This window comes from Leptonychotes weddellii, chromosome 8, assembly GCF_054177405.1.
Source record: "Leptonychotes weddellii isolate Sample4059 chromosome 8, ASM5417740v2, whole genome shotgun sequence".
NCBI lineage: Eukaryota > Metazoa > Chordata > Mammalia > Carnivora > Phocidae > Leptonychotes > Leptonychotes weddellii.
Genome location: NC_138376.1, coordinates 95776082 through 95803747, shown reverse-complemented (window position 1 = coordinate 95803747; position 27666 = coordinate 95776082). Strand labels below are relative to the sequence as shown.

Genomic DNA, 27666 nt, shown 5'->3' with positions numbered 1-27666 from the left:
CCCCCCCCCCCCCCCCCCCCCCCGTCTCAGCCATAGAGGAGCACAACGCGCCCCCTAGCTTCCTGGTGAGTTACAGCAGCATCCCTGGGCTCACCAGCAGTAGACATTTAGCAAGGGAGAAACAAGCCTTTGATGTGATAAACTGCTACAATACAGAGGCTGCTTGTTACTACAGCATAACCTAGTCCAGACTTTGCTTCCTATTTCAGTGAGAAAATAGAAGCAATCAGAATAGAACCCTACAATGTCCTGCGACCACATCTGCCAGTAATTAGTCACTATATATTTTCTTTCCTCCTGTACTATGGAAGAATTCTCCATATTCCTAAAATTAATCTTTCAACTTGTACACTGGATTGCATCCTCTTTTATCTGCTCAAGGCCATCATTCCAGCATTTATCTCTTTGTCTCTTACATCATGAATTTTTCACTCACTACTAGATTACCTCTATCAGTAAATAAACATACTATAAACCTTCTTTCTTAAAAACAAAACAAAACAAAAAACAACAGTAAAAACACCTCTTCTCTAGTAGCCCCACTCTATTTGAAATGAGTCGCAATACTCTCTCCTGTTTTCTCTGGAATGATCTCCAGTTAGGTTTCTGCTTGCCCCTCTACATTGAAACTGCTCTTGTCACCACCACGAATGACACTGAATTTGCTAAATCCAGTAGTCAAATCTCAATCCTATCCAACATAACATTGACTTGGTTGACTACTGTTTTTTGGGGGAGGTAAATTAATCCTCAGAGTTGAGTTTGTCTGTGCCAGCTATTTATTTATCACAGGTTCACCGCAGGAATTTCATAAACTCATAACATACAGGATAATATCTCTTAATACCCAATAAAGAAATAACATCCTCCAAAACAATGATAAATTAACCACACTATTGTTCCAGGCCAGGGAAGATAAAGGAAATAAAGCCCAAATTTAGTTGAAGTGAAGTTGCTACTCAGGAGAGCTGGGTTAGCCAACCAACCGCTGATGTCCCTGGTTGCTAGAGCACACTGCTAGGGAACGATGGTGGCCCTGTTGATGGGCAAGAAGATCTCCTTGGCCTGCCCCTGCTTAGGTTTTACTATTGAATGGCTTTTGCCGCTGAAGGTCAGAATTGCCTTTAGAGTAGCAGGAGTTAATTGCCCCAAGGTCTTTTAAGGGCTATTGAGATTAGCAAAGAGAATCAGCTTGCTCAGACCACTCTCAGATAGTCCTTACAAACTCCCGGTGTTTATAGTCTAAATGTCCACCTGCCATAGTTGCTTCTTGGTATGTTTTTACTGATAAGCCCCCAGTGCAGCCCCTCAGCAGCTAAGCTCCAGAACGCTTATAAACAACAATAGATGAGATGACAATATTCTGTCACAGCTTATTTCATTCTTGATCAAAACAACTTTACTCTTAAAAACAATTTTCTTTTTGTTATAAACAAGTTGATTTGAAAATCATAACAAACTAACACACAGCAGCCACATTCTTTCCTTCTTGAAGTAATTTCTTCATTTGGCTCCTAGAACACAAATGTCCCTTAGTCCTCTGCCTACCTCACTGACTACTTCGACTTCCGAACTCTGAATGTTGAGTGACCCCAATCACCAAACTTTTGATTCCCCACAACTTACTCTTCTTGCAATTTCTCCAGCTCACTAAATAGCAACTCCATCCTCCCAGTTAGGCCCAATTTTGTGGAGTCATCCTTCTCTTTCTCTCATACTCCATGTTCAATCTGTCACAACTCTTATTAGTCCTACCTTCAAGGTGTATACAAAATTAACAACCACTCACCACCTGCACTACTACCACTCTGGACCAAACCCGAATCATCTCCCCAGAGAATTATTTCAATAGTCTCCTAAATGATCTCTCTACTTCCTCCCTGCCCCATAGAGTCTATTCTCAACATTACCCTCTCTCCCTGAGTCCTTCTGTATGCATGTCCGCTAAATGCCTTTAAAAACTGGTGATGTTGGTTGTTGATTTATTTTTTTATTTTTATTTTTTTATTATGTTATGTTAATCACCATACATCATTAGTTCATGATGTAGTGTTCCATGATTCATTGTTTGCGTATATCGTGTAAGACTGTTGAATCACGGACCTATACCTCTGAAACAAATAATACATTATATGTTAAAAAAAAAAAAAAAGAAGACGATGATTTAATGAAGACAGATGGTTGAGACAGACCCTGACCAGCTTTTTGGAGTAAGGGGATTCTTCAGCGCTTGAGATGTTAGGGAGGCTGTGATTTCACCATGGGATTGCTTTCACTCCGGAGCCGTTCATGGCTAGCCCCAAATTCTCTCAGTGCTTTTGTCTCTCCTAAATTACTTTCCTGTGCCTCGGTTAAATGTACATAGACTGCCCACCTTGAAGTAGAGTTCTTTATTTCTTCCCCCAATCAGACGCGGAGTCGCTCAAAGGCAAGATTTTCGGCCAATCCTGCAGAACCCTCCGCTTCCTCCAAAGGCACACCACCCTCCGCCTCTCCCCTACCCAACTGCAATCCCGTTAAAAGTTTGATGGCGTTCAGTTGAGTGGAGATTAGCAAACAAATGGAGATTAGCAAACAAACCAAAATTCGGTCGGCCAGGGAGGGTGCAATGCCTGGGGGGCAGCCACCAAGGCCAGGAAGGTGTAACACTTCTTTTCCACAAGGGTCTGGGAAAACCCGGTGAGGAAGTGGCGGAGGAGGGAGGGAGGGGAAGGAGTCTGGAGGGAAAGAGAAGGGTGGGGAGGGAAGAGGACGAAGAGGAGGGAGGAGTGGAGGGAGGAGTGAGAGGGAGGAAGCAGAGGAGAGGGTGCAGGGGGGGAGGAAGGAGGCGGAGGAGGGGGAGGAGCTTCAGGAGGCGGCCGCGCGGCCTGCTCCGACCTGCGGGACCCGTGGCCGCATGGCTTCGGTGTCCGCTGCGGCCCTATCGGGCCGCGGGGCCCGGAACCTGCTGCAGTTCCTGCGGCTGGTGGGGCAGCTCAAGGTGAGCGGGCGCCGGGCCGGGCCGGGCCGTTTGGGGCCGGGCGGGCGGCGCGCGGGGAGAGGCGGGGGTGGCCGCGGCGCCCCGGAGCTTCAGCTCGCGGGGGCTGGGGCCTTCGCGCCCCCTCCCTCCGGCCTCCCCGCCTCGCAGGGGTGGGCCCAGAAGCTCCCCAAGACGGGGGGGCGCGTCTGCACGGTGGGCGGAGGAAGCGCGGCGGGGCTGTCGGGCCCACCCCAGGCTCGGTAGAGCCTGAACCGCAAGAATCCTGTGTGGGGAGGCGAGCCTGGTGCGAGGCGGGGGCCGGCCTGGGGAGCCGTTCGCGAGGTTTCTGGAGAGCAGCCAGCGCGGTGATGTGTGGGACCCTCCGTGCTGGCCTGCTTCTGTCCTGAGTACACATGGGGCTCACGACCCCTCTGCTGGGCCTCTGAGCCGCGGGCGGGAAGAGCAGAATCCGTCAGTCCGGCAGATTTTAAGTGGGGTGCCTTAAATCTGCCTGTTAGCTACTTCTAGAAATAAGACTTTTTTTTTTTTTAACAGAAGATTTTATATAGTGCACACTGGAGTTGTATCCTGTGCGGCCTTCCTTTCCATTCTAGCCTCCTCTACCCATAATTGGTGATTTTGCAGAATTTCTACAAGTTAAAAGCAGATTATCTGTGTCCTGCCGTATTGCAACTGTTTATACAATTCTTTAGAAGTGCAGACTCCTGGGGAGAAAATGCAGTCTCACAAGATCACATCCTGATCTGAACAAAAGGCAGAATCATGACTGGTGGTAGCAGGACCAACTAGAAATGCCTTCCTCCTTTCTGCTTCCAAATTGGGAAGTCTATCACTTGTTCAAGTTCAGAGCTTTCACCGGTGTTTTCTGCGCGTGTTGAATGGGGTTGTTTGAAGGCAAAAAGTCCCAACTCTTGTAGTTAGGAAAAACACAATACTTTACAGTTTTATCTTTATGTCTAAAGGACTCGTATATGTTCCATAATTTACACCTTAGTAATGCACAGTAACTTGACTGTTGGACTCTTGCATTGTATACCTGTGAATTATTTCTCCCTCTTTCTTATTCTCTGACCCCACTGGTTTATTTGATCCCAGATGTTGATCACTTGGTTAGTTAAGCATTTTTTTTGGTAACACTTTCTGAAACCATGACCCTGCTTCTATACCCTATTTCTTGGACTTCCCTTGAAGAGCATTGCAGGTAGTTTAAATATTTATTTTTATAAGCTTCTTTCTCTTCTTCATTTTCATCAGAGAGTCCCCCGGACTGGCTGGGTATACAGAAATGTGGAGAGGCCAGAGAGTGTATCAGATCACATGTACAGGATGGCAGTTATGGCTCTGGTCACCAGAGACGACCATCTCAACAAGGACCGGTAAGCTGATGTGAACTCTGACGCTTGTTAGCATCTCTGGCCTGTGGGTATGCACCGCTTCTCATGACTCACGCCTCTATCTAATTCTTGCAGGTTAGTTGATCTGTCAAGAGAAATTATTTGCGGCAGACCATACAGGTTCAGGCTGTAGGAAGGGGAATTTCGTGTGTGATTTCTTCAATTGTAAACTGCATTCTGGGTTTTCTCTTGGCAAGTGATAGAGCTTGCCGTGGTCTCGAGAAGACGTAAGTGTGATATTAGGATTTCCAGGGCCTTGACAGTGAGGTGTGGTATGTGTAAAATTCTGTCATTGTATTAGGATGCTGTGTGCTTTAATCTAGCCCCTTTCATGAATACTAGCACCTGTTTGTGGGGTGACTTTTTGGAGGGGTATTTGCAAGATGTAGCTGAGAAAGAGGTATCCTGTCCTTCAGTCAGTAAGTGTCTAAAATGCTTTTTGAGCACAGGACAGAGTTTCCGAACAATATTAAGACAGTAAGTAAATCTCCCATGGATGACACAGGTCCCAACTGTCTTCTATAAAAAGCCCCAAATTAGTTATATTCAAAAATTAGCAAGGTTGGGGCACCTGGCTGGCTCAGCCGGTAGAGCACGACTCTTGATCTTGGGGTCATGAGTTTGAGCCCCATGCTGGGTTTAGGGATTACTTTAAAAATAGATAAATACATAAAAAGTTTAAGGAAAAACTAGCAAGGTATTCTAATAGAAGAGATCACGTGTTCTTGGGTGATCTTAATGGAGGAGGGTGGAATGAATCTGAGGAGTTGACGGGGTAGAGAAGCAGAAGGCATAGTGTGCAGAGAGGAGGGTATAACCAAAGCCCCGATGGTAGGAAATGAAAGTCTATTTTGGAAGTGATACGTAAATCGATTTGTAGCAAAGGTTCATTAGAGTTGAGGAGCCCTGTTACTTTGTAGATGGTGTGGAAGTGGGATTTTTGGCAAAAAGTACAAGACAAACGTGGTGGGGAATAGAGATAACAAACCTAAGAGTAGTTGGAGATTTGAACTAGATGACAGAGACAGGCTGCAGGTGGGACACCTGTGAGGAGGTTGTTAGGCCTTGTGCTGCCTTGGAAATAGTAGGCACGTGGAACAGGGGCGTTTATATCATGACCTGCCTCCATTATTTTGACAGTGATTATCCTCATCACTAATCATTATTACTGATAATCATGGCCATTTGCTTAATGATCAACATGTGCCAGGAACACACATGATCAAATTTAGTTTTTATACCAATCTTAAGATGTATTACTGTCCCTTTTTTACAGGTGACAAAATGAAGGCTGACAGAATCGAGCATTTAAAGAAATTAAGTAACTTGGCAAAGGTCACACAGCTAATAAATGGTTGCTGGATTTGGACCCAGATCTGTCCTACTCCACCCATTTCTCCATGAGGGGCTCATTTTTGACATCTAACTAGTATATTGGGGAAATGATTGTTTCTGAATTTTTTATCAGTAAGTAAATTCTGTAACCGGATCATCTCCTCCTGGCTTTGTCATCTGAAGTTATCAAACTTTTCAAGTGATATTTGAAAAACCAGCCATTTAAAAAAAAAAAAAATCCATGCTAACAATTTCCCCTGCGTTCATGTATTATTGTGTTGAGTATTCACTAGAAGTTTTGAATCAGACTGTTGTGGGCTAGTAGAATATAATTACTTTAGAAAATACTGCATTAACATACCCTGTGAGGGTGGAAGAAAAAAAAATGCATCTTCAAAATAGTCTAGAGAAAGAACTTATAGTGAATCTAATTTTGTGTCATTATTCACCATTTCTCACCTGGTCAGATGTGTACGCCTAGCCCTGGTTCATGATATGGCAGAATGCATCGTTGGGGACATAGCACCAGCAGATAACATCCCCAAAGAAGAAAAACATAGGCGAGAAGAGGTCAGTGTTAATTCTTAACTCCACCAGAGATACCTGTTGCTGAAGCAAAGCTAAGTTTATTGGACCCGTGGCGGTAAGAGAGAGCACCTTGGCAGAGTTTGAGCAGTGTCTCAGGCAGGGGAAATCTGGAGAGGATATTTATAGAGTTTAAGGGCCTGGGCTGGAGGATGGTTAGATGGATCTTATGAGACGGACCGCTAGTTAGATTGCACAGAGTGTAGGACAGAAAAGCCTTGGATTGGCAGGACTGGTGAGGCAGAGTCTTAACGAGAGTCTTGAGGAGTAAGCTGTTAGTGCTTACTCTACTTGGGTGGTTGATGGTCTTAACTTCCAGAAGCAAGGATGTCTTCCTGGCGTAAGCAGCACCCTGGTGTTGGTTGGTCTCAACCTTGTTTAACACGAGATCAGGAGTACATGCCTGCTCCCAGCCTTGTCTAACACAGGGACAGGAAACTGTTGGGTTTCTGTTCTCATTAGTAGGTGGACATAGATAGTATGGCTTTCATTAGAATGAGGGAAGTAGCTAGAACTGGAAGGAATTCTCATCCTGGTTAAGCTCTTTGGAAGAAAGTTCTGTAAATCACAAGTCTAATCATTATTATAATTACTTGCGAATTTTCAATTAGTCCTTTAATTTATTGGTTAGAAGTAACAAAAAATATTTGTAATAGTAAGAAATGAACATCAAAAAAATATTAAATCAATATCAATTTGGGCTCTAAATCCAGAGCCCAGGGCCAAGGAGAAAGACATATTTGAGGCAGAGGTTGGAAAATCCAGGAAGGTTTTGTGTTTTGGTTTTTGTTTTGTTTTGTTTTTGTTTTTTTAATGTTGAATAGCTGGTTCTTAATTTGGGGATTATTGCAAGCTACTTTTATTATAGGAGATTGGTCCTAAATTGCTAAGTGGATGGATCCTTCATCAAAATTCTTTAACAGGGCAAGTGAGCTTGAATAGTTGTTCTCAGAGCTGGGGGAGACTGGAGTTCAGTAGCCAGCTGTATTTTTATCACCCCAGAGGCAAGAAGCTCCACAAGGAATACCAGTTCAGGAATTCCGACATTATGGGAACAAGGAAAATTGTGTAAGGAAAGAGTTCTTCCTGCCAAAATACAGATCCAGAATATAGCTCAGCATCATGACAGCCTATAAAAAGGGAGAAGGCTGAGACATTGTTTCTCTATAGGAGTCTAGACTGTTGTGAATAAAGAGTTCCTGGATTGATGGGCAGAATTAATATGAAAAGAAAGCAATTAGTTCAAGATACCAAGTGGCAGAAAGGAATTAGCCCTGAACCAGAGGATGTCGAACGATGACAGGACATAGAGGAAAGGGATGGGGAAAAAGACGCCCTAATTATACAGCTCATTTCAGGATGTGGGGTAGTTTTATTCAAGGGTCAGTGTGGACATTGTGGAGGAGAAATGGTACACTGAAGTACCAGAGGGTCCTCAGAGACCGTAAAGTGACACAGAGCAGGGAGAAAAGACAAACTGTCCCCATGAAGGTACATAATGAACTTGAGGCTTCCTCCACAGAGGAGCAAGTCAGAGTCTTTTGGAGAAAAAAAGAGTCCATGGGCAGGTTCTCCAGCCACTGGAGATGAGAGAAGACCGGCTACTGTTTTGACAGAAGTGAGGCCTGGCCGGTGACACTTCGTGGAGGGGCCTGGTGCGGCATGAACAGAGAGAGTGCTTCTGCCCTCCTGGACGCCCTATCCTGGCAATGATGGGAATTTTTCCGGCCTCGTTATACCTCCTGGCGGCTCCCCACTCGTGTGTTTCCCAGGGGACTCAAGGCCATGATCAGGAGGGACAGGGAAAGCATCTTGAAGAACTGCAGGTTCTTAGACAAGAAACCAAAGGCTTGGAAGAGGGCTGGTAGTCCATTGCCTCTTCCTGCTGCTGGTTAGGATTTGGGAACAGAGAGAAAGATCTGGAAGGTGAACAATTCTTTATGCAGATGGTGTTTATGAGCAAGATTTGGATGTCTGAACCATGCATTAAGATAATTAAATGAGGGTTTCTTGGCTCAAGGTGGAATGCACATAATGAGAGTCAGGCAGCATGATTTGCCCAGAGGCTAGCCAACTGCATCAGGAAGGCTTAAGCTGAAGTAGGAGGGAGGGAAAATACTTGGTGAACTTGGAAGGCTGATTGTTTTGGAGGGGAGCAGGTATTAAGATGAAAGGGAAAATGAGGACATGGAAGAAAAAATTTAGGGCCAAAAGCAATACTTATTGTCTGATCCCCTTCCTAAACAAGATAAAACAAACTTTATATTATAACCCGAGTGCCTCATAGGGATCATCAGGAACCCATAGGATGGAACTTGAGGCTGGAATATAGCAATAGCAGGTTATATTGCTTTTTGAAGAGAGAAACATGAAGTCAGAAGGCAGAATCATGGTAGGTATGTATCTGCCAGGGTTAAAGTTGCTAAAAGTTGCTGAAGAACCAAGAGGTTAAAAGGAGAAGAACCAAGCTTTATTATGGGAGTGAACATGGCAAAATAGAGAAACTGAAAAACATAGTGAACATTTTATAGAGTGCTGATTATGTGCCAGATACCACAAGCTTTGTCTGTATTACCTGTTTCATCCTCACGACAGCCCTTTAGGTAGATGCATGCCATTATTCACCCCATTTTACAGATGCGAAACCTGAAGGACAAAGAGGTTAAGCACCTTGCTCAGGGTTCCACAGCCAGTCACGGGTGAGTCAGGTCCCAAACCCCATTTGAATCTATAGTTTGCAGTTAACTCCTTCGCTGCTTAGCCCCACCAATGGTGTCTGAAGGATGCAGGATGCTTTCTGGGTGCTTGACGCAAAAGTGACCCAAGACGTTTGCTGAAAGCTTATTCAGCTCAGGACTTTTGGCAAATTCTTGGCATGCTTTGCTAACGGGAAGAAGCTAGGAAAATTATCACCCTAACTGTGTGTGGACAAGGCGAAACTCCTTCTAGAAGTGGGAGTGGCAGGGCTCACCACGGGGAGGGCAAGTCTGGCATACGCAGCCAGCTACCCCGGAGTTGAGCGAAGTCATTTTCGGAGGGTTCATTTAAAAAGGTAGGCACAATTCTGTGGTGCATGTTGCCAAACAAGGAATATCGACTACCTCGGAGGTCTCGAAAGTGCAGTCTGACTGTATAATAACAAATGATATCAAGGAGTATAGATCCAGAAAATCGTTGTTAAATTTTCAAGAAGAGAGCAACAACATATTTGTTACTGGTTTTGGTTTTTTGTTTTTTTAAAGATTTTATTTATTTATTTGACAGAGACACAGCGAGAGAGGGAACACAAGCAGGAGGAGTGGGAGAGGGAGAAACAGGCTTCCTGCGGAGCAGGGAGCCCGATGCGGGGCTCGATCCCAGGACCCTGGGATCATGACCTGAGCTGAAGGCAGACACTTAACTGACTGAGCCACCCAGGGGTCCTGCTAATTATCTCTTAATATCCCCTTTCAGCCTATGTGTGAGCCTACAAAATACTCTTGTGTCATTTCCTTTATGTTAATGACAATAACTGCCCATTTGTGTAGTGCTTTGTGTTATGCAATAAAAGTATTAACAATAGAAAGTGAATATAATAGTATACAAACAATTTCTTTGAGCTTTGTAATTCAGTGTTACTTTCCTGTTCTTGTTCTCAGGTTTGTTTTGAACTTTAGTATGTTTATGTTTGAAATTTACGTGGGCATCTTGCGATTCATCAGTAAGATGTAAAATCCTTGGCCTCACTTCTGATATTTCTGTAACCATCCCACACCCTCCTCCTTGTCCTTTTGGTGTCTGGTGTGCTGCAGACCACAAAACATATGCTCAGCGAAGCCCATATGAATAAATACACACGTTTCTTTAATGTTCACAACTGCCCTCCTTGTAAGCCGTAAATATAGTCCAATACTCCGCTGCCCTTTGGGGAGCTATTTGTGAGAGTTTGAGCCCATTATTCGGCTTTTGTAGTTGAGTTGTTAACTAGATAAATGTGATCATGATTAAAATAATGGTTTGATATTTCAGGAAGCTATGAAGCAGCTAACCCAGCTCCTCCCAGAGGATCTCAGAAAGGAACTTTATGAACTTTGGGAAGTAAGTGTATATGATACGTTGCTTTTAAGTGTATTGTGATGGAATTTATATGGCTCGTCAGTGTTTTAGTTGACTTAGATGATCATCACAAGCTGTCTCTAACTTACTTTCTGGTTTGTGTCTGTTTCTTACCTCCTGGCTGCTGCAGGAATTTCTCGTGGCTAACAGAAACTTTTCTTCTCTCCAATTTCCCCATTTCCCTTGACGCCATAATGCCTGGTACAGATCTTGACTCAGAGCCCCCTGGATTTCCTGTTGCATTGCTCTCATTCCCCTCCCATTCCGCCCCCCCCGCCCCCCCGCCTGCCAACCCCACACCCACCCACCCATTTCTGGTCCTTGGAAAGAACGTTGGCCCTCACCACTTCCTGGCTCTGACCTTGGGCATATTCTCCTCTCTGAGTCTGTTGCCCATCTGTGAAACCTTGAAGCGTTGTTTAGTTCTGAGTCAGGTCCAAGTGAAGTGCTGCCATGAAGCCCAGGGCAGAGCGCGGCCCTGTGGGTGCTCACTCCCCTCCAGTGCTTGACGGCATAGGGGTTGGCTGGACGGAAAGGGCAGGAAGAGTGGAAAGAGCAAAGAAAGCCATTGTGCTCCCATTGCTCCCCTCCTCCTAGCACTGGTTTTCATTTGTGGAGGAAAAACAACAGCAAACAGACCCTTGTCTACTGCAGTTTCTCACCTCCCTCCAGTCCACACTGGCCATTCCTTGCTTGAGTCCTTAGCCCCCCGCCTTACCCTTGGACATCACTACCTCATACTCTCACTCCTCCCGGCTCCTTTAAAGCTCTGCTCGCCACTCCTGCCTTCAGAGGCTGATCTTTCACCTTTCCCTTCACATCTTCAGGCCTCCACCCTGCCTGGCTCGCCCCCGAGCCTCAGAGCTGGCAGAGTTCCCTTGCCAAGGCCTAGCACGCTGGATCAGCTCTTTCCTTGACTTGGGAAGACGGGGGGCAAGTTGGGAAGTGTCGCTGTTGAACCCTGGATAGATGTTTCTCCTAAGAATGCCATTTTACTCCGTGGTTAGAGTCTGTGGCAGGCTGTCATTGCTATGGTTTAGCTGGTTTAGGGGATGACATAAGCATCCTTCCCTTGTGAGGCTGTAGGCTGTGACGCAGAGGGCAGGGCTTGCCGCTGGAGAGACCTGGATTTGGATCCCACCTACTTCGGCTGAGTGGCTTGGCTCTCATGGGCCTATTTCTCCTAGAACGTGAGAATACAGCTCCGCATGCCCTTAGCCACAATGAGGAAATCTACAGAATTCAGGGAGCCAGTTAAAAAAAAAAACGAACCTGATCTAACTTGACCTCACACAGTAAAATCTTAACCTGAATCAACATGAGGCTGTTTATAGAGTCCCCACACCCGGGCCACCCCCCACCCCCGGCCTTGGTGTGAAAATCAGTATGCTTTGATGTAGAAATATTCATCTGTTTGGCAACCGAGCCTGCCCTAGACTCCACTAGGGGTTTTCTGTAATATGTACTATCCATACCATATTATTTTCTAAATTAAAAATATGCTGAAAACTGAAACAGGTTTTAAGGTAAAAGACTGTGGCCTATTAATGCCTGCCTTGCCAAATAATTGTGAAAATTAAATCTGGCAAAATATGCATGGTATCTAGCTGGAGGCTGGCTCAGGTGGCGTCTGTTACTAGGTATAACAGAATTGCTTCAGGGAAAAGAGTCCCTTGTGCCAAAGTATGTACTTGCAAGTGAACTTCTGGAACACTATGAATTGAGGAATAATAGAATGGAGTTGGGTTGCATTTCATATATAGAAAGAAAAAAAAAATGGCCCTGAGCTTATGAAACTAATCCCATGTCTCTAAGAAGTGAAGACTCCCAGAATTTGAAAACCTTTTATAAGAATTGGTACCCTTGTGTCTCCTAATTATTGTAAACAGAGTGGCAGTATCTGTTAAATTATTTTCGCAGTTAGCCATCAGCAACTGGCTAAAAAAAGCTTACTGCAAAATTTACTTTAATGACGAAAATTAATTTACTTTAAATTTACTGCAAAATCTCCTTTAATTTAATTAAGTAGCTTCCAAAAAGACTTTGGATTTGGAAAAAATTTAAAATACAGAGCATTGGGCGCCTGGGTGGCTCAGTTGGTTAAGCGACTGCCTTTGGCTCAGGTCATGATCCTGGAGTCCCGGGATCGAGTCCCGCATCGGGCTCCCTGCTCAGCGGGGAGTCTGCTTCTCCCTCTGACCCTCCCCCCTCTCATGTACTCGCTCTCTCTCATTCTCTCTCTCTCAAATAAATAAATAAAAAAAATCTTTAAAATAAATAAATAAATAAAAATAAAATAAAATACAGAGCATTAAGTGACTTGATAACCCCCCAAACTAGTGACAGTTTTATGATCTTGTTAAAGTCACTGGTTGAATTAATTAAGCTTGTTAAAGAAGATCTCAGGCCAAGTACACAGTTGGCCACTTGGAATGTGACAGTCCTCCTTGAGTATTGTTGCTGCCGGGCCAGCCAAGAGTTTAAAAGAAAATAGCAAGGAATTAAATTACTTTGTTGGTGAGACTGTGGGATGTTGACTGATGCGGGGGAGAGAAATTGTGAGCTTTTTTGCTTTCTGACATGAACGTCATCTTTGCATGCTCTAGAAGGGTTGGGAGCTCGTTTTTCTATTAAGAGCCAGAGGGGGCAAAATGAGGACCATATAAATAAGCAGTAACACATTTTTCAGACAGAATTACAGAAATTCATTCAACAGAGAATAGTATTCATGGCTCTTAAACTCTCCTTAACCAATTCGTACACCCCTATGAATGAAGTAGCTGCCTCAGGTCAAGAGGGTAAGGTCACCAGGGCCCGGAGGTACAGACTGAGCATAAATAGAAGTCCCAGTGTTTACTCTCCACAGAAGAGTGTGCGTGTGTATGTGGGTGCCGATGCGAGTGGGCACAGGTATATTTAGGTTTATTTAGAAATCATGAAAACAGAGCAGGAAAATGGACATCTCTAATACCTAATATTATTTTGTAAAGAGAGTGTTAAACATTAGAATTATCCCTAATTTCTTTGACCATTTCTCCCCATCCTATTCCTGTTAAAGCCTAAATTTGAGGAACCTGGAGTATCACTTTCCACAATACATGTTTCTCACAGCCCACAGAATCATCTGACGAAAAAGCCTAGCTCTGGGCGTGGTACCTCAGAAGAAGATATTCCTCTCCCCTCTTCTCTCCATCATATGGATGAATTGTGTACCCCTAAAATTCACATGTACCTCCGAATAAGACCTAATTAGAAGATAGGATTTTTTTTTCTTCTCCATTCAATAGTTTATTCTCAATACCTAGTAAAATAAAATATACGATGTAGACAATAAATATTTGTTGAATGAATTGACAGGGCTTTTTATTGATACTGTGAAGGAGGTTTTTTTTAATAATTATATTTCAAATTTTTATTGTTCATCTTGAAATATAACTATATCATTTCAAGTGTTCTCCAATGAGGAAATGATAATTGGAGAATTTTTTCTTTTTTTTGAGATAGGATCTAAAAAATTTTTTGGAGTTAGAATTTTTACAGAGGCAGTCAAGTTAAAATGGGGTCATTAGTTTGGGTCCTAATCCAATATGACTGGTGTCCTTATAAAAAGGGGAAATTGGACACAGAGACATATATTGGGGGAGCACCATGTGAACATGAGGGAGTCCTTCTATAAGCCAAGGAGGAGGGCCTGGAGCAGATTCTTCCTCACAGCCCTTGGAAAGAACCAATCCTGCCAACACTTTGATTTCCGACCTTAGCCTCCAGAGTTATGAGACCATAAATTTCTGTTGCTTAAGCCCCAGTATGTGGTTCTTTTTATAGCAGCCCTAGAAAACTAATTCATTCTCTATCTCTCTTTTTCCTCTCTCTAATACCTTTGGTACTATGTAGTGGTTACTTTAATATTCTTACCTATTTTTTAATTATCTCTGTATTCTGTCTCTTTGATTCTTTACTGTGTCTGTTAGAATTCTGTAAAACTAGAGGAAAACCCGTGTCCAAGGGTCTCTTAGGTAGCAGGTGACAAAGCCTGCCTCCTCGTTCAACATTTTCAACATTTTCTTTATATCATGATGCAGTGTGGTGGTTAATTGAACAAGCACTTACAGTTTTATCATATTTAGGACACCATACCAGTTACTTATTTGTAGTAAGAGACTCTCTAGGACTGCTGTAACAATTACCAGAAATTTGGATGGCTTTAAACAACAGAAAATTATTGTCTCACAGTTCTGGAGACTAGAAGTCCAAAATCAAGGTGTTGGCAGGGCCATCCTCTGAAGGCTCCAGGGAAGGATCCTTTCTTGCCTCTGCCTGGCTTCTCGTAGATGCCTCTTCTATTTTTATTTCTACTTATTTATTTATGTATTTATTTTTAAGAGAGAGAGAGCGTTTGTGAGTGGGATGGGGAGGGGCAGAGGGAGAGAGAATCTTAAATAGGCTCCATGCTCAATGAGGAGCCTGACTCGGGACTTGATCTCACAACCCATGAGATACGACCTCAGCTGAAATCAAGAGTTGGACGCTTAACCCATTTAGCCACCCGGGGAACCCCTCTGATAGATGCCTCTTCTAGCTTTGGCATTCCTTTCCTTAAAGACACATCGCTCCAGTCTGGGCCTCCATAGTCAGTGGTGTTCTCCCTGTGTCTGTATCTGATATTCAAATTTCCCTCTTCTTATAAGGACACCAGTCATTGGATTAGGGTGCATCCGAATCCAGTATGACTTTATCTTAATTTGATTACATCTGCAGAGATCTTACAAGATCCCATTCATAGATTCCAGGTAGACATGAATTTTTGGAGAACACTATTCAACCCAGTATATAGACTCTCATATTAACTTAAGCATTTTTATAATTCATGTCCAACATTAGTACTTGGACTTCAGTGTCCAATTTCCAGGGTTCAGATACTCTGTTTACTACCAGTGTGATCTTGGGCAACTTACTGAACATCTCTGTGCTCAATATCCTCATTTATAAAATGGCAACAGTAATAGTATACCTATTTTATAGGTTGTATGGCAATCAAATTAATTAATATATGAAAGGACTTGGAATATTGCCTGACGCATGGTAAGCTCTATCTTTCCCCTTCTCCAGTCTCTATGCTCTGATTTTGGTTTAAGAAAATACGGTCATTCTGTAACTGGGGAACTTAGACTAGTACCAGTTACATAGGAAATGCTAGTTGATTGATTGCTGAAATGTTAATCATAGCTGTTCACCACTATAAATAGCTTTCAGCCCAGAGGGTCATGTCTATTTAATGCAATTAAACATCCTTGATTATAATTTATCTTTGTCATAGAAGTGTGAAATCAAATATCAGCAAGTCAAGAGAAAACATTTTCATTTTTCTCAAAGTATCACAGAAAGATGTTCACCCCACCACCTGCCTTTCACTTTAAAGAAATATGCCATGAGTCCCCAGACAAAGCAGGAGTTGCTCCTCATCCAGGATGCCTGGCATACCTACCTGCCCCGGGATTGTATCCCACCCCGAATTTTCTCCACGTTGCCCGAAGTTCAGTCAGTTGGAGATACAGTGGGTGAACAGGTACCCTTTAAAAAAAGTCTCCCTACAAAGGACACTTTGTAGTTCAGGTGCAATATTTTATTGGGGAGTCTGATGCAGAGCAACATGCGGATCCTGGGTCCCCAAGGGGGAGTCACTAGGAGGTGGGAAAGTGGAAGATGCAAGAGAGAAACTTCCCATAATGCTTCAGTCGGGCCAACCGGTCCCCAAGGAAGAGGGAGGAGACTTGTGGCTTCCCTGTCCCTTCCTTCCTTTCTCTTCCCTTTAGGACCCAGACTGTATCTCTTTCCTGCTTGAACTCCTTGTTCTTCTGTTGCTCCACAGAACCCCAGTCCGAGTCATTTCGATAATTTGGCTTCCCTGGTCCCACCTGGAGGCTGCGGAGTGCTGATGCAGGGACCCTCCTGTCGCCACTTTAGGGATTGGAGTCACTCACTCCCCATCCAGGCCTCCAGGCTCTGCTGAGCCTCAGGGCTGCAGCGCTTCCTCGGGAGGCACCACGCAGCCTCTCCGTCTTTGGCCCCATGTCACCTGTCCATCCCTCTCTTCGCCCACCTGCTTTGCCTCTCCTCCCCCACCGTGACAGCAAGTAATCTTGCCTCCTTCAATGAGGAAAGAAACGCTTCCAGATGGGAGCTTTTTTCAGCTGGTTTGTAAGCCTTGTAAATAATGTTTCCGTACCCTATTTTGAAATAAACTTCCCTGGACACCACATTTCCCTACTTCCCTTCGCCACCAGATAGATAAGCATTGTCTCCACTGCCCCCAGCCCGCCGTGTGACTCAGCCCCGCATGCACGGCTCTTGCCGGGGTCACAGACTGCCTCTGTGCGGCCCCATCTGGCGAGCCCTTCTCTGCCTGGGGGCCCCCTGACCCCCGGGCCGCTCGCAAGATGTTGCCTCGCCTTGGTGAAGTTCTCTCCTCCCTCAGGTCTGTGACATTGCTCCCTCCTGATTTTCTTTGTACCTTCCGGGCTCTTCTTTCTGAGTTTGTTCAGGGGTTCCTCTTCCTTGGCAGACTTGGTCAGAGCCGGTGGTCCCTTCCCAGGGCTGTGTCCTTGGCCTTCTCCTTTCTACACACTCCTCCCAGGCTTCAGTGGTCACATCTTGATTATTCTGAGTGTTCTCCTGAAAATCTTCCTCCTAAGCTCCAGACTTACAAATCCAGCAGCCTAATGGGCAGCTCCACCTAAATATCCTGCTCAACCGGTTCATGGCATCCTCATTTTCTTCAGCCATTTTTATTATTTGTAAAACCATTTTATTGAAAAGTAAAACACAGAAAAGGACACAAACACCTGTGTATAGCATAATGAGGTACTGGAAGGATAACATTCCTTGTAACTACCACCTACATCAAGACTTGGAACTGTGCCGGGGTGCCTGGTGGCTCAGTTGTTAAGCATCTGCTTGCGGTTCAGGTCATGATCCCGGGGTCCTGGGATCGAGCCCCGCATCAGGCTCCCTAGCTCTGCGGGAAGCCTGCTTCTCCCTCTCCTGCTCCCCCTGCTGTGCTCTCTCTCTCACTGTCAAATAAATGAATAAAATCTTAAAAAACAAAAAGATTTGGAACTGTGCCACTCACCTGTAGAAGCCCTTTCTTGTGCCCAGACCAAGCCCAACCACTCCCTTCAAAAGTAACCACTGCCCTGATTTTCACAGGGATCACCTGAATTTCTTCATGGATTTATCACCCAAGCGGTCATCCCAAATTGTAGTTTAATCCTGTCCATTTTTTTAAAGCTTTAATATATCTTTTAAATCTCCTTTAATCTACAGTTGCCCCTCCCCTCTGACCCCACCCCATCTCTTTCTCTTTCTTTCAAGTTATCTGTTGAAGAATCCAGACCATTTGGCTTACAGAGTTTTCCATAGTCTGGGTTTTGCACACTCATGATGCAGTTCTGTTCCTCTGTTTTATTTTCTGTAGATTGGCCTCTGAATCCAGAACCTGGATCAGACTCACGTTGGAAATCTTTGGCAAAACTGTAGATGGTGTTGGATTCTTTATCCTGAGGCACATAATGTTTTCTTGATGCACTGAGAATTGTAATATACTAATGTTTTTGTCTTGTTTTCATTTAGTAGCTGAAATAATTGTATAAGCAGAGGCTTCTTCCTCATCTCCTCTTTGGTTGCAGTTCATATAGGAAAGGTGGGATAGAAACTTGACTTTGGTCGCTTCCTTGATAGCAGGAAAGACAGTAATCCAGCCTCATTCATCTTGAGCATGCTTCAGCCAGACCTCCTGTTTTGTTTTTTTGTTTCAATAGGCAGCGTTATTTCAAGACCACAATATGTGCAGTGGGGTGCTTGCTGCTACTGAGTTGGTTATTGTTCTTATGCTTTTTAACGGACAGAGTTAGGATATACATGTGTGTATTCCTCGTGGGTTCATGGTGATATTTCCAATTCAAATACAGTACTGCACGGTTTTTACTTAACCTCTTGTATGGTATGTTTTAACCTCTTCTATGTTATCCTTTCTTCCACACAAGGAATCCTGATTATATAGGCTTTATCCTTCTCTACACATGTACCCGTCTCAGAGTAACAATTGTATATACCACCATCATCAATTCTGATTACTGAAAACAGTTTAAAAAATTGTCTTGCCTATGCTGTCTCCGTTCTTCTGTATTTTTTTTATGGTTGTACTCTACCTAGATTGTACTCTAGACTGTTACGTTACCATTACATTACATTAACCATAACATATTGTTCTTACACCTCGCTGAATCTTAGTTCTGCAAGTACCTGTTGATGCTCACTACCCGTCCTTATGTCATTTTGTCCTGGTCATTTTGGCTGTCTGAAACTTGTTCTCTTGTAGGTTCTTCAAGAAGGGCTCACAGGAACAATATGCTTTAAACTTGCCTCTCTGTTCTTTATACTGGAAGGTCAGTTTTATAAAATCTTTGGCTCCCAGTTTCTTTCCTTGAATATCTTAAATACATTACTCCCATTCTCTTTGGTCATAAAGCAAAGTCTAATAATAATTTTATTTTCCTTACATGTCCAATGTTGTTTCTGCATAGGTGTCCAAAGGATTTTTTAAAAATATATATGGTAATTTTATTTGAATGTGTCTTGGTGTTGGTCCTTCTGGGTTAATATCCTTAGCTACTTAGTGTGTGTTTTCAATATATACTTTCAAATTAAAAAAAATTAATTTCAAGAAAAATTTTTTGAATATAGTTTATCTTTTACTTTGGTGTCCTTTTTTCCTCCAAAACACCTACATACCTGTAATGTTGGTTCTTCTTTGCCTGTCTTTAATATTTGTCACCTTCCCTCAGATCCTTTACATCCTCTTCATTTCTTTTTGACTTTTAAACCTAACTTCCTTTTCAATTTCTATTTCTCTTGAGGTATTATTTATCATGTTTAAATATCCCTGTGTTTCTATTTGCTTAGCCTTCACTGCAAAAATGACTTTTTCTTTTATCTCTAATGCTTTTTATATGGTTCTTTCATGTCTTAACATTTCCTTAGCATCTTTTAGTTCTTTTTGAAGTAGTTTCTTATAGATTTGATCCTTTTAAAAAAAAATTAAGGATGTCTTTCTGATGTGACTTATCTGTAGAGATGTCATTTTGCTCCTTGTTCTTTTTATCTTCTGGTAGGCTTGTATGGGATCTCATCTCTGTGCTTTTTCTGTTGCTCATTTTGATACACAATTAGTTTTCCCAAACTTTTGGAAGGAAACTTGGTTCAGATAACTTAAAAAAAAAAGGTATTTATTAATTTGAGAGGGGAGAAAGGGGCAGAGGGAGAGGGAGAGAGAGGATCTCAAGCAGACTCCCCACTGAGTGTGGAACCCGGATGGGATGCGGGACTCGATCACACGACCCTGAGATAGTGACCTGAGCTGAAATCGAGAGTCAGGTTTCAGCTCTCCCAGGCGCCCCCAGATAACTTTTTTGAACTTCACAGAGCTTCCTCATCTGCTCTGTTTTGTTTTGTTTTAATATATGGTGGCCTGCGTTCAGAGATTCCCTGGCTTTGTTCTCTTTCTCCACTTTTATCTGGACTTTTTCTTTTCTTCTTCTTGTTATCCTTACGCCACTCACTTTTGATTCCACCCCCAGCAGTTTCTCTTTCTATGGGGCCCTGGTCTGGAGGGAGCCCCAGCAGGTCAGACTGGCGAATTCACCAGGGCTGGGTTTGCGTCAGCTGCTCCTGGAGCTGAGGTTCTCCTATTCTCAGGTCCATCAGATGCCCTGTTGCTCCTGCTGATGGAAAGCAGGGCTCATGCCTAGAAGTGATTTGTCCCCACTTAATGTATATTTTGTGATTCATGGTAATGTTATGTTCCGTAGTTTTGTTATAAATATTCATTAGGTTTTGGTTTTGCTGTTTCTTTGCTCTGTCAGTTTTTTGGGTCTGTTTCTCCCCTTAGCTCCCTCTTGAGTTACCCATGCCAGAAACTAAGGAGTCATTTTTAGCTTTTCCTTTCGTTCATGTCCACATTTTGGTTCACTTCTTCACCCTTAGTATTTCTCAAATCTGCCCACTTGTTCCATCTTCGTTGCCACGAGATTAGGCCAGACCAGATTCTCCTAGCTGCTCTGCTGGTGTTACCAAGTCTCAGAGCCTGATTTCTCTGCCTCTAGTCTAGCCATTTTCCACACTGAGGGTAAGATGATCTTTCTACAATGTCTGATCATGACCCTTCTGGCCTGAACCCTTTCAGTGATGTCCAGTAGCTGCAGGATAAGCTGAAACCCCTTTATCACAAACCGCAAGGCCTTTCAGGAGCTGACCCTTCCTCCCCGCTTCAGCCTCTTCTCTCTCCTCTTCCTCCTGCAATTAATTCTGCATCCTGTCATGAGAAACTGCCTGCAGTAAGTTCCCCAAAGATGCCATGGCGTCTTCTTACTTCTAGAGCTTTCTTGGCCTCACTGTTCTCCTTGCCCTGCCTCATTGTTGGAAAATGAAATTGGGAAATGCCTGTACCATTACTTTTTGAGGAAAAACCCAACAATTTATATTTTTAAAAGAAACGTGTAATTTCACCAGAATTTGTTATACAGTGGGTGGTCATTTCCTAATGGTCTCGAAATCTTTTTTTCTTACTTTCAATAGAGAAAAATCCTGAACTGCCATGCCTTGAGTATATTCGACTTCTTTTTTGTTGAATAATGAACTTGAATTATTAAATATAAATATATAATTATAAATGTGAATAAGCATTTAAATAATTATTTTTAAGTGCCTTTGAAATAAAACAAAATGTATTTGGTTTCATATTAAAACGATTTCCCTGTACAATTGTCAGCTCTATCAAAATCCAGATAGCTGCCTTTATAAGAATAAGGCATCTAATAAAAACCGAGAAACCTTAAGTGAGTCACATCACATCACCCTGCCAAGAAAGCATGACAGGTTCATTATCCAGACACATCTGGGGTGGAATTACAAATGAGCACTTTGCAGGGAAACCAGTTGGGAACACTTTGGTCTTAATAGAAAAACGATTCTATCTAGTATTAATTGGGACTTGGGGTTGTGTGACATGTGTCATGCTCTACGAAGCAGCCCTCCCGGAGCCGCTTGTTTCGGGTCTGCACTGAGGAGGGCAGGACCAGAAGGCAGAGGAAAGACAAAAAAGCCGCTCCCCAACCACTGCCTTCAGCACCCCCTTGTCACCAGGACGTGCGCGTGCACGCGCCATTGCGCGAAGAACCCGCAGATCCTGCCCGTGTCCTCCGGAGTCGCGCCCCAGGGGGACCTGTTTGGAAAGCAAGGACAGAGATTTCCATTGTAAAGGGACAGCCAAAATTCCGTAAGAAAGCTAGAAATGCCCTTGAAAAGGAAGCTTGACCGTTTTTAAGTGGGGACGGAAATAATTTGAGAAGCATGCGATGAAATATTAGCTTGAAGTTAAAAAGAGCTCCACCGCTGCGGTGGATGAAAGAATAATGATCCTGAAGACACGGTACCAGCCGGGGAGAAGGAGGCCTGGAGTGTCGATGCGAACAGAAGAGACTTGGGAGGCATCTGGCGGAGGATGCAGAACGGCGAGCGCACCCTTCTTGCCCGGAGGGCTGAGAGCAAGCGGTGAAGTGTCGGAGGCCGCGGCTCTGTGAGGGGCTTGCGCGTGGTCGGGAGGGGTGGCCAGTACAGAACGTGCTTTTAGCTGCGAGTCTGATTCTCATGGTGCTGCTTTCGTCCTTAGGAGTATGAGACCCAGTCAAGTGCAGAAGCCAGGTTTGTGAAGCAGCTGGACCGATGTGAGATGATTCTTCAGGCCTCCGAGTATGAGAACCTGGAGAGCAAACCTGGGAGGCTGCAGGACTTCTATGATTCCACGGCAGGTACTCGGCGCTGTCCTCAGGAAACACCGTTTTAGTTGGGCTTCCTCCTAGCGTAGTGACTGGCGTCGCGTTAGTGGGATCCGCTGTTGTTACCTTCTAATGACGCTTCCTTCCACAGGGAATTGGTGGGCTTCCTGGTGAGGGGCAGCCTGGCGCGTGAGAGCATTGCTGCCCTTTGCTCTGAGCGACAAGCCAGGGTCACAGTCACAGCTGGCTCTGTGCCCCGGGCAGTGCCTGCCCTGGCCTCTCTCTGCCCTCCCCCAGAAATAGAAAGCATAAAGCTTACCCTCCTTGAGTCAGAGGTGGGTTTTGAGATTCAAAAGAGAGAATGTCTGTGAAAGTGCCTTATAATCTGGAAGTGCTTTATAGAAGTAAAGTCATAGAAGATGGAGGTAGAAAAAAAGATGTTGAAAGTAGAAAACCCCAAACCGTGAAGTCACCATTGTCATTATAGTGCTTCATGGCACGGACCTGGCGTTCAACTGGTTCTAGTTCTGCCCCATATAACCCATGTAACCTCCAGCAGATTACTTAACCTAGCTCTGGACCTTAGTTTCCGTATTATTCAAATAAGGATGATTATAGGGACACCTGTCGGGCTCAGTCGGTGGAGCAAGCAACTCTCGATCTCAGGGTTGTAAGTTTGAGCCCCATGTTGGGTATAGAGATTACTTTAAAAAAAAAATCTTTAAAATAAGGATAATTATAGAATCTACTTTATAGAGGTATTTCAAGATCTAGCGGATTAGTTCGTGTGAAGTGCTTAGCATCATTGGGCAATAAGCCTTCACTGTCTTCATTGTGATACAATTTCTGGTGAAGCTCAGAGCCTGTAGGAGTACTGGCTGGGGTTCGTGGGGCTTCCCTGGAGCACAGCTCCGTCTCTCGTCCCCCGGAGTTCCTCAGGCTCAGCTCGGCCCCCGTCTCCCCTGAGAGCACTGCTAGAGATGGCCCGTCGGGGACTTTTCGGCACGTCACGTGGCTCCCAGCTCACAGGCTGTGCTCCAGGATATGATGTGCATCATCATGAGGTTGATTCGACTCTCCTTCCCTCTTTTCCAGCCCCACTTCCTCTGCGTCAGACAAGGCCCTCCTTATTTCTGTATTGGATTCTTGTCATTACTTCCTAACTCCGCCAGCCAGGCTCACGAGCTCATCCTGCAGGACTCAGTGTTTTCCTCCTTTGTAGACATAGGTATTATCACATCTTCATTTTCAAAACTTCTGTGCTCAACAGCTGTGCAGTCTGAGGCCACTCCTCTCCCTGGTCTCCTTTTCTGATCCCTCTCAGAATTAGGCGTTCCCTTCTTTTTGCTCAATCTGCATTTGGTCTAGAGCTTTCCACAGTGTTGTGACAGTCTGACTTGCGTTCTCTTTAGTGATGTTTCTTGTTGGGTCTCTTCCCAAACCCCCAGTTGCTCACTCTACCCCATAGTAAACTGTTTGAGGGCCAAGACCAGGTTTGTCTCATCTGTTTTTGTTACAGGTGGTGCTCAGAAATGTTTGAGTTCAGTTAAATAGAATAGCAGTCTAAACTAGGGATCAGCAAACTATGGCTCATGGGCCAAGTTTGGACTGTTGCTTGTTCATATAAATAAAGTTTTATGGAAACAGCCACACTTATTCTCTATGTATTGTCTTACAGCTTTTACACCCCAGCAGCAGAATTGAGCAGAATTGAGTAGCTGGCAACAGAGACCACATAGTTCACAAAGCCTGAAGTATTTACTGTGTTACTCTTTACAGCAAAGGTTTGCAAACCTATTCTAAGCAATGACTGGGTTCCAGGATAGCATATTTTGCCAATAATGTAACTGAAATACAAGTCATGTTTGTGTGGTGCTTTGCATTTTAACGCTATCATTTTCTATTTTGATACATTCACAGTGAAAAATAGAAAATGAAACATGAGACTCCTAGTAGAATCAAAAAATCGGAGGTAGGAGGGTCATCTGGTTTAAACTCCACATTTTATTGAGGAAGACACTGGAGCTGAGAAAGAGGATAGTGCTTCCTCAGCTGAGTTTAGGTTAAAATTCACTTTACTTTCCACTCTGATGCACCACTCTATTAAAAAATTAATAATTGTAAGTAATGTAACTGATATAAGGCGTGGTTTCTTACTTATCCCAATAATGCTTGAAGGAAAAAACAAGTTTAGTTAGGGAGAGGTGAAGATGTACATTGTGACCTTATGAGGATTTTTCTTTTTAGTAATCTGTACCCCCAGCATGGGGCTTGAACTCGTGACCCTGAGATCAAGAGTCGCGTGCTCTGCCGACTGAGAGCTAGGTGCCCCCCTTATGAGGATTTTGAAGGGGACATAAAGGCTTTAGTTTGATAACACATTTTTATTTCTCTAATTCAGTCACCACTTAAGGCTTTTTCTCTTTTCTTTTTGAAACTCTATGTGTTCGAGGAACAGCGTGGAGGCCAGTGTGGCTTGTGGGGGTAGATGAGAGGAGAGGGTTGCAGGTGAGGCCGGAGAAGTGGGCTGAGGCCCGCCGGCCAGTATTGGTGGTTGGCGTGGGCTCTGAGTGAGATGGGGACCCCTTGGAGAAGGTGGACTGCAGGACGAGCATGATCTGACTTATGTTTTGAAAGGGTCACTTGGGCTGGAAGCAGGGAGACTGACTGGGGGCTATTGCAGTCTTCTAGTGGTTTGAGCCAGGTGGTAGTGGTAGAAAAAGGAAGGGGTGGTCAGATTCTGGATATATTCTGAATATAAAGTTCGACAAGATTTGTGTGGCGGTGTTTATGAGAGAAGTCCAAGGATTTTGGTCTGAGCAACTATAGAAGAATGGAGTTGCCACTAGATGGAGAAGATGGGGGAAAAATAGGTTTCAGAGGAGAAAATCAGGGGTCCCAAAAGCGAAGGGAAGAAAGTGTTTCAAGAGGGAAGGAGGAGCCATCGGATTCAGCAATGTGGAGCTAATTGGTGTGTCCTCAATAAGAGCCATTTTGGTGGAATGGCAGTAATTACATGAGCTTTACATAGTGGGGCAGAGAGTGGCCTGGAGGCAAGGGGAACATAGGGGACAGACCCAAGCCCAGTGACAAAAGCCATGTGAGAGAGGAAACGGCCACTGTGTGACAAGGCTGCAGGGAAAGCCATATCCTCAGGACGAGCCAGACATCAGCGCAAGAAAGTGAAGGGAACGTTCAAAGAAGAGGTTGAGAATAGGGAATAAATGGAACAGAGTTAAATGTGGAATGAACAGTAAACAACAAAAGGTACTGGCAAAACAAAAACCAAAACCAAAAAACGAAAATATAGGGAAGGAGGGTGGGTGTAATATTCCCATGTGCCAGCCACTTTGAACCTAAGAAATGTAGGACAGAAATCTGGGAGGGCTGAGGAGCAGGGAAGACAGCACAGATCAGTGGGGTATGGTGTAGAAGTGTTTGCAAGAGGAACGTTTGCATCGTGGGACAGCCTAGACCTTCTGCCTTCCTACTAGTCTTTCTGTATGTAGGTGCTTTGTTCCCCCATCCTTTGCAGTTTCCGAACGGACAGGGATTGCTTTCAGTTCTCTGGGTGCTGTCCTGAGTTTCTTTGTGGTTCCCGGTAGAAGCATTCAGAGGCCGCCTGGTGCGGTCTCCCCTAGCTCTGTCTAATGGGACAGTTCTTTGTCTGATCCTCATCCCTAGTGCTCGGTGGCATCTGGGGTGATGGAGCATGATCTCCAAGTGGTCCCCTCCCCAGGACCTGGAGTTGTGTTCTTCTGCGTTGGAGTGAATCTCTAGAGTCGAGCCCCTGACAAGCCTGGGATCAAGCTGGAGACATTGATGGATTCTCTTGTCAGCATCTTTTTCCGGTCTTCTTGCCTTGCAGGAAAATTCAGTCACCCTGAGATAGTCCAGCTTGTTTCTGAACTTGAGGCAGAAAGAAACGCCAACATAGCAGCTCCCACCAGTGAGCTGAGCTCCTGACGTGTCCTCTGTTGCTGCACTCCTGTGACAGACATTGTGTTTTGCCCTTTCGTGGTGGTGTGTTTTGCCACTGTTGCTGTGTTGATTCCCCGGATGTGAGTCTGTTTATTTTCCATTGCCTGGACTCCAGTAAGAAACGTGTGATACAATCTGGATAATAAAAGAAGCTAAGGAACAGGATGTGGTCCTGAAAATGCCCTGGATGAAGGCTGGGGGCAGCGGGGGGGAGCTCTGTATGAACTAAATAAATAAATTTTTAAAACCTTAAGCTTTGGCGTATTTATTGGAGATTTTAAATCGTTTTATTCTAAACTAATAACCCATAACCCTGAAGGCCCGATTCATGGATTGATGGAAAATTAAGTTATGATGACTTTTAAGAACAGATTCTTCAGCTGACTTAGTGATAAGGATCCAGGAAAAGAATGTATCACAATGAATTTACGAAATGCTGCTTTGTTCAGAGGATCACTCTGTGGAGCCCCATTGTTCATTTCACTGTGACCTGCTTTAGACCCTTGGTCATAGACTTGTAAACCTGTTAACAGGTTCTGCCTCTCCCCCTAATCCATTTGGTCATTTGGGGATAAATTCAGGCACACAATGTCAAGTGCCACTTGTATGCCTCTGTGTAATTTTTCCCTGTCTGATGTATAAATATACAGACCTTGATTTATAAGAACATTGATCGCCGGGTAAGAAATCTGTAATCAGAAGAGTATTACTGGGGTCGCTGCACCTTATGTAGGGAACACAGATCCAGTTTCTTCCCCTCATTTCCTTTCATTGGATAAGTAACCTACCCTGCTTGCCTTTAAGTGATGCACAACCACTGAATGGTGAGGCAAAGAAGACTATCCATGCAAACCTGCCCAGTATTTTGGTGTGAAGCAATGATGCCTATCCCTTTAATTCAAGTGTCAGTTTCCATGTGAGGGCCTGCTAGTCTGGCGTGGTGAGAATATTCTAGGCAGCGTTTCTTTGGAAACTCTTTGCAGTATCCATGGATACCCAATCTGCCGGAAGCAAAGTGCATGATCTCTTCAGAAGCAACACACGTGTACATATAGCTACTCTGCACTGAAAAGAGCAATGCTGCTTGGCTTCAACATACTGTTGCATCTTATCAGGATTTTGGATTTTTTTTTCTCCTGGCATGAACATACACCCATAAAATAATTGCAGATAAAAATTCAAATATTTCTAACCAGAAGATTTTCTGTGGCCCTGAAGCTTTACTTGGGATGTTTTGCCTGCTGTAATTTTCATAAATTCATAGACTAGGGAGCCTCTACTGGGTCAGACTTAATACTACTGGTCACCTACTGGTCATCGTCTCAGTTTTCCATCTACCTACCAAGTTCACACTTAGTTCTAAATCTTCCTTACTGGGGTAATAGGTTTAAGAAGGGAAAGAAAATGTAATGGTGCTATAAATCCTATTTAATAACACAGTGAAGATCAATAGAAAAAGAATCAA

At 44.0% G+C, this 27666-nt stretch overlaps 1 protein-coding gene across 3 annotated transcripts; it reads left to right on the top strand.

The window, feature by feature from the left end:
- The first annotated feature begins 2831 nt into the window (after positions 1–2831).
- Positions 2832–26454, top strand: HDDC2 (HD domain containing 2). 3 transcript variants are annotated; one of them, XM_081828934.1, is made up of 7 exons: positions 2866–2980; positions 3673–3822; positions 4235–4356; positions 6177–6279; positions 10303–10371; positions 22115–22253; positions 26089–26454. In XM_081828934.1, the coding sequence occupies exons 2-7, from the start codon at positions 3772–3774 to the stop codon at positions 26184–26186; spliced, it is 582 nt and encodes a 193-aa protein (XP_081685060.1). In that variant the 5' UTR covers positions 2866–2980; positions 3673–3771; the 3' UTR covers positions 26187–26454. The 3 variants fall into 3 exon arrangements, with proteins under 3 accessions (XP_081685061.1, XP_081685059.1, XP_081685060.1); XM_081828935.1 differs by lacking the exon at positions 3673–3822 and having other exon boundaries at positions 2832–2980; positions 22115–22249; XM_081828933.1 differs by lacking the exon at positions 3673–3822 and having other exon boundaries at positions 2832–2980.
- The last annotated feature ends 1212 nt before the right edge of the window (positions 26455–27666 follow it).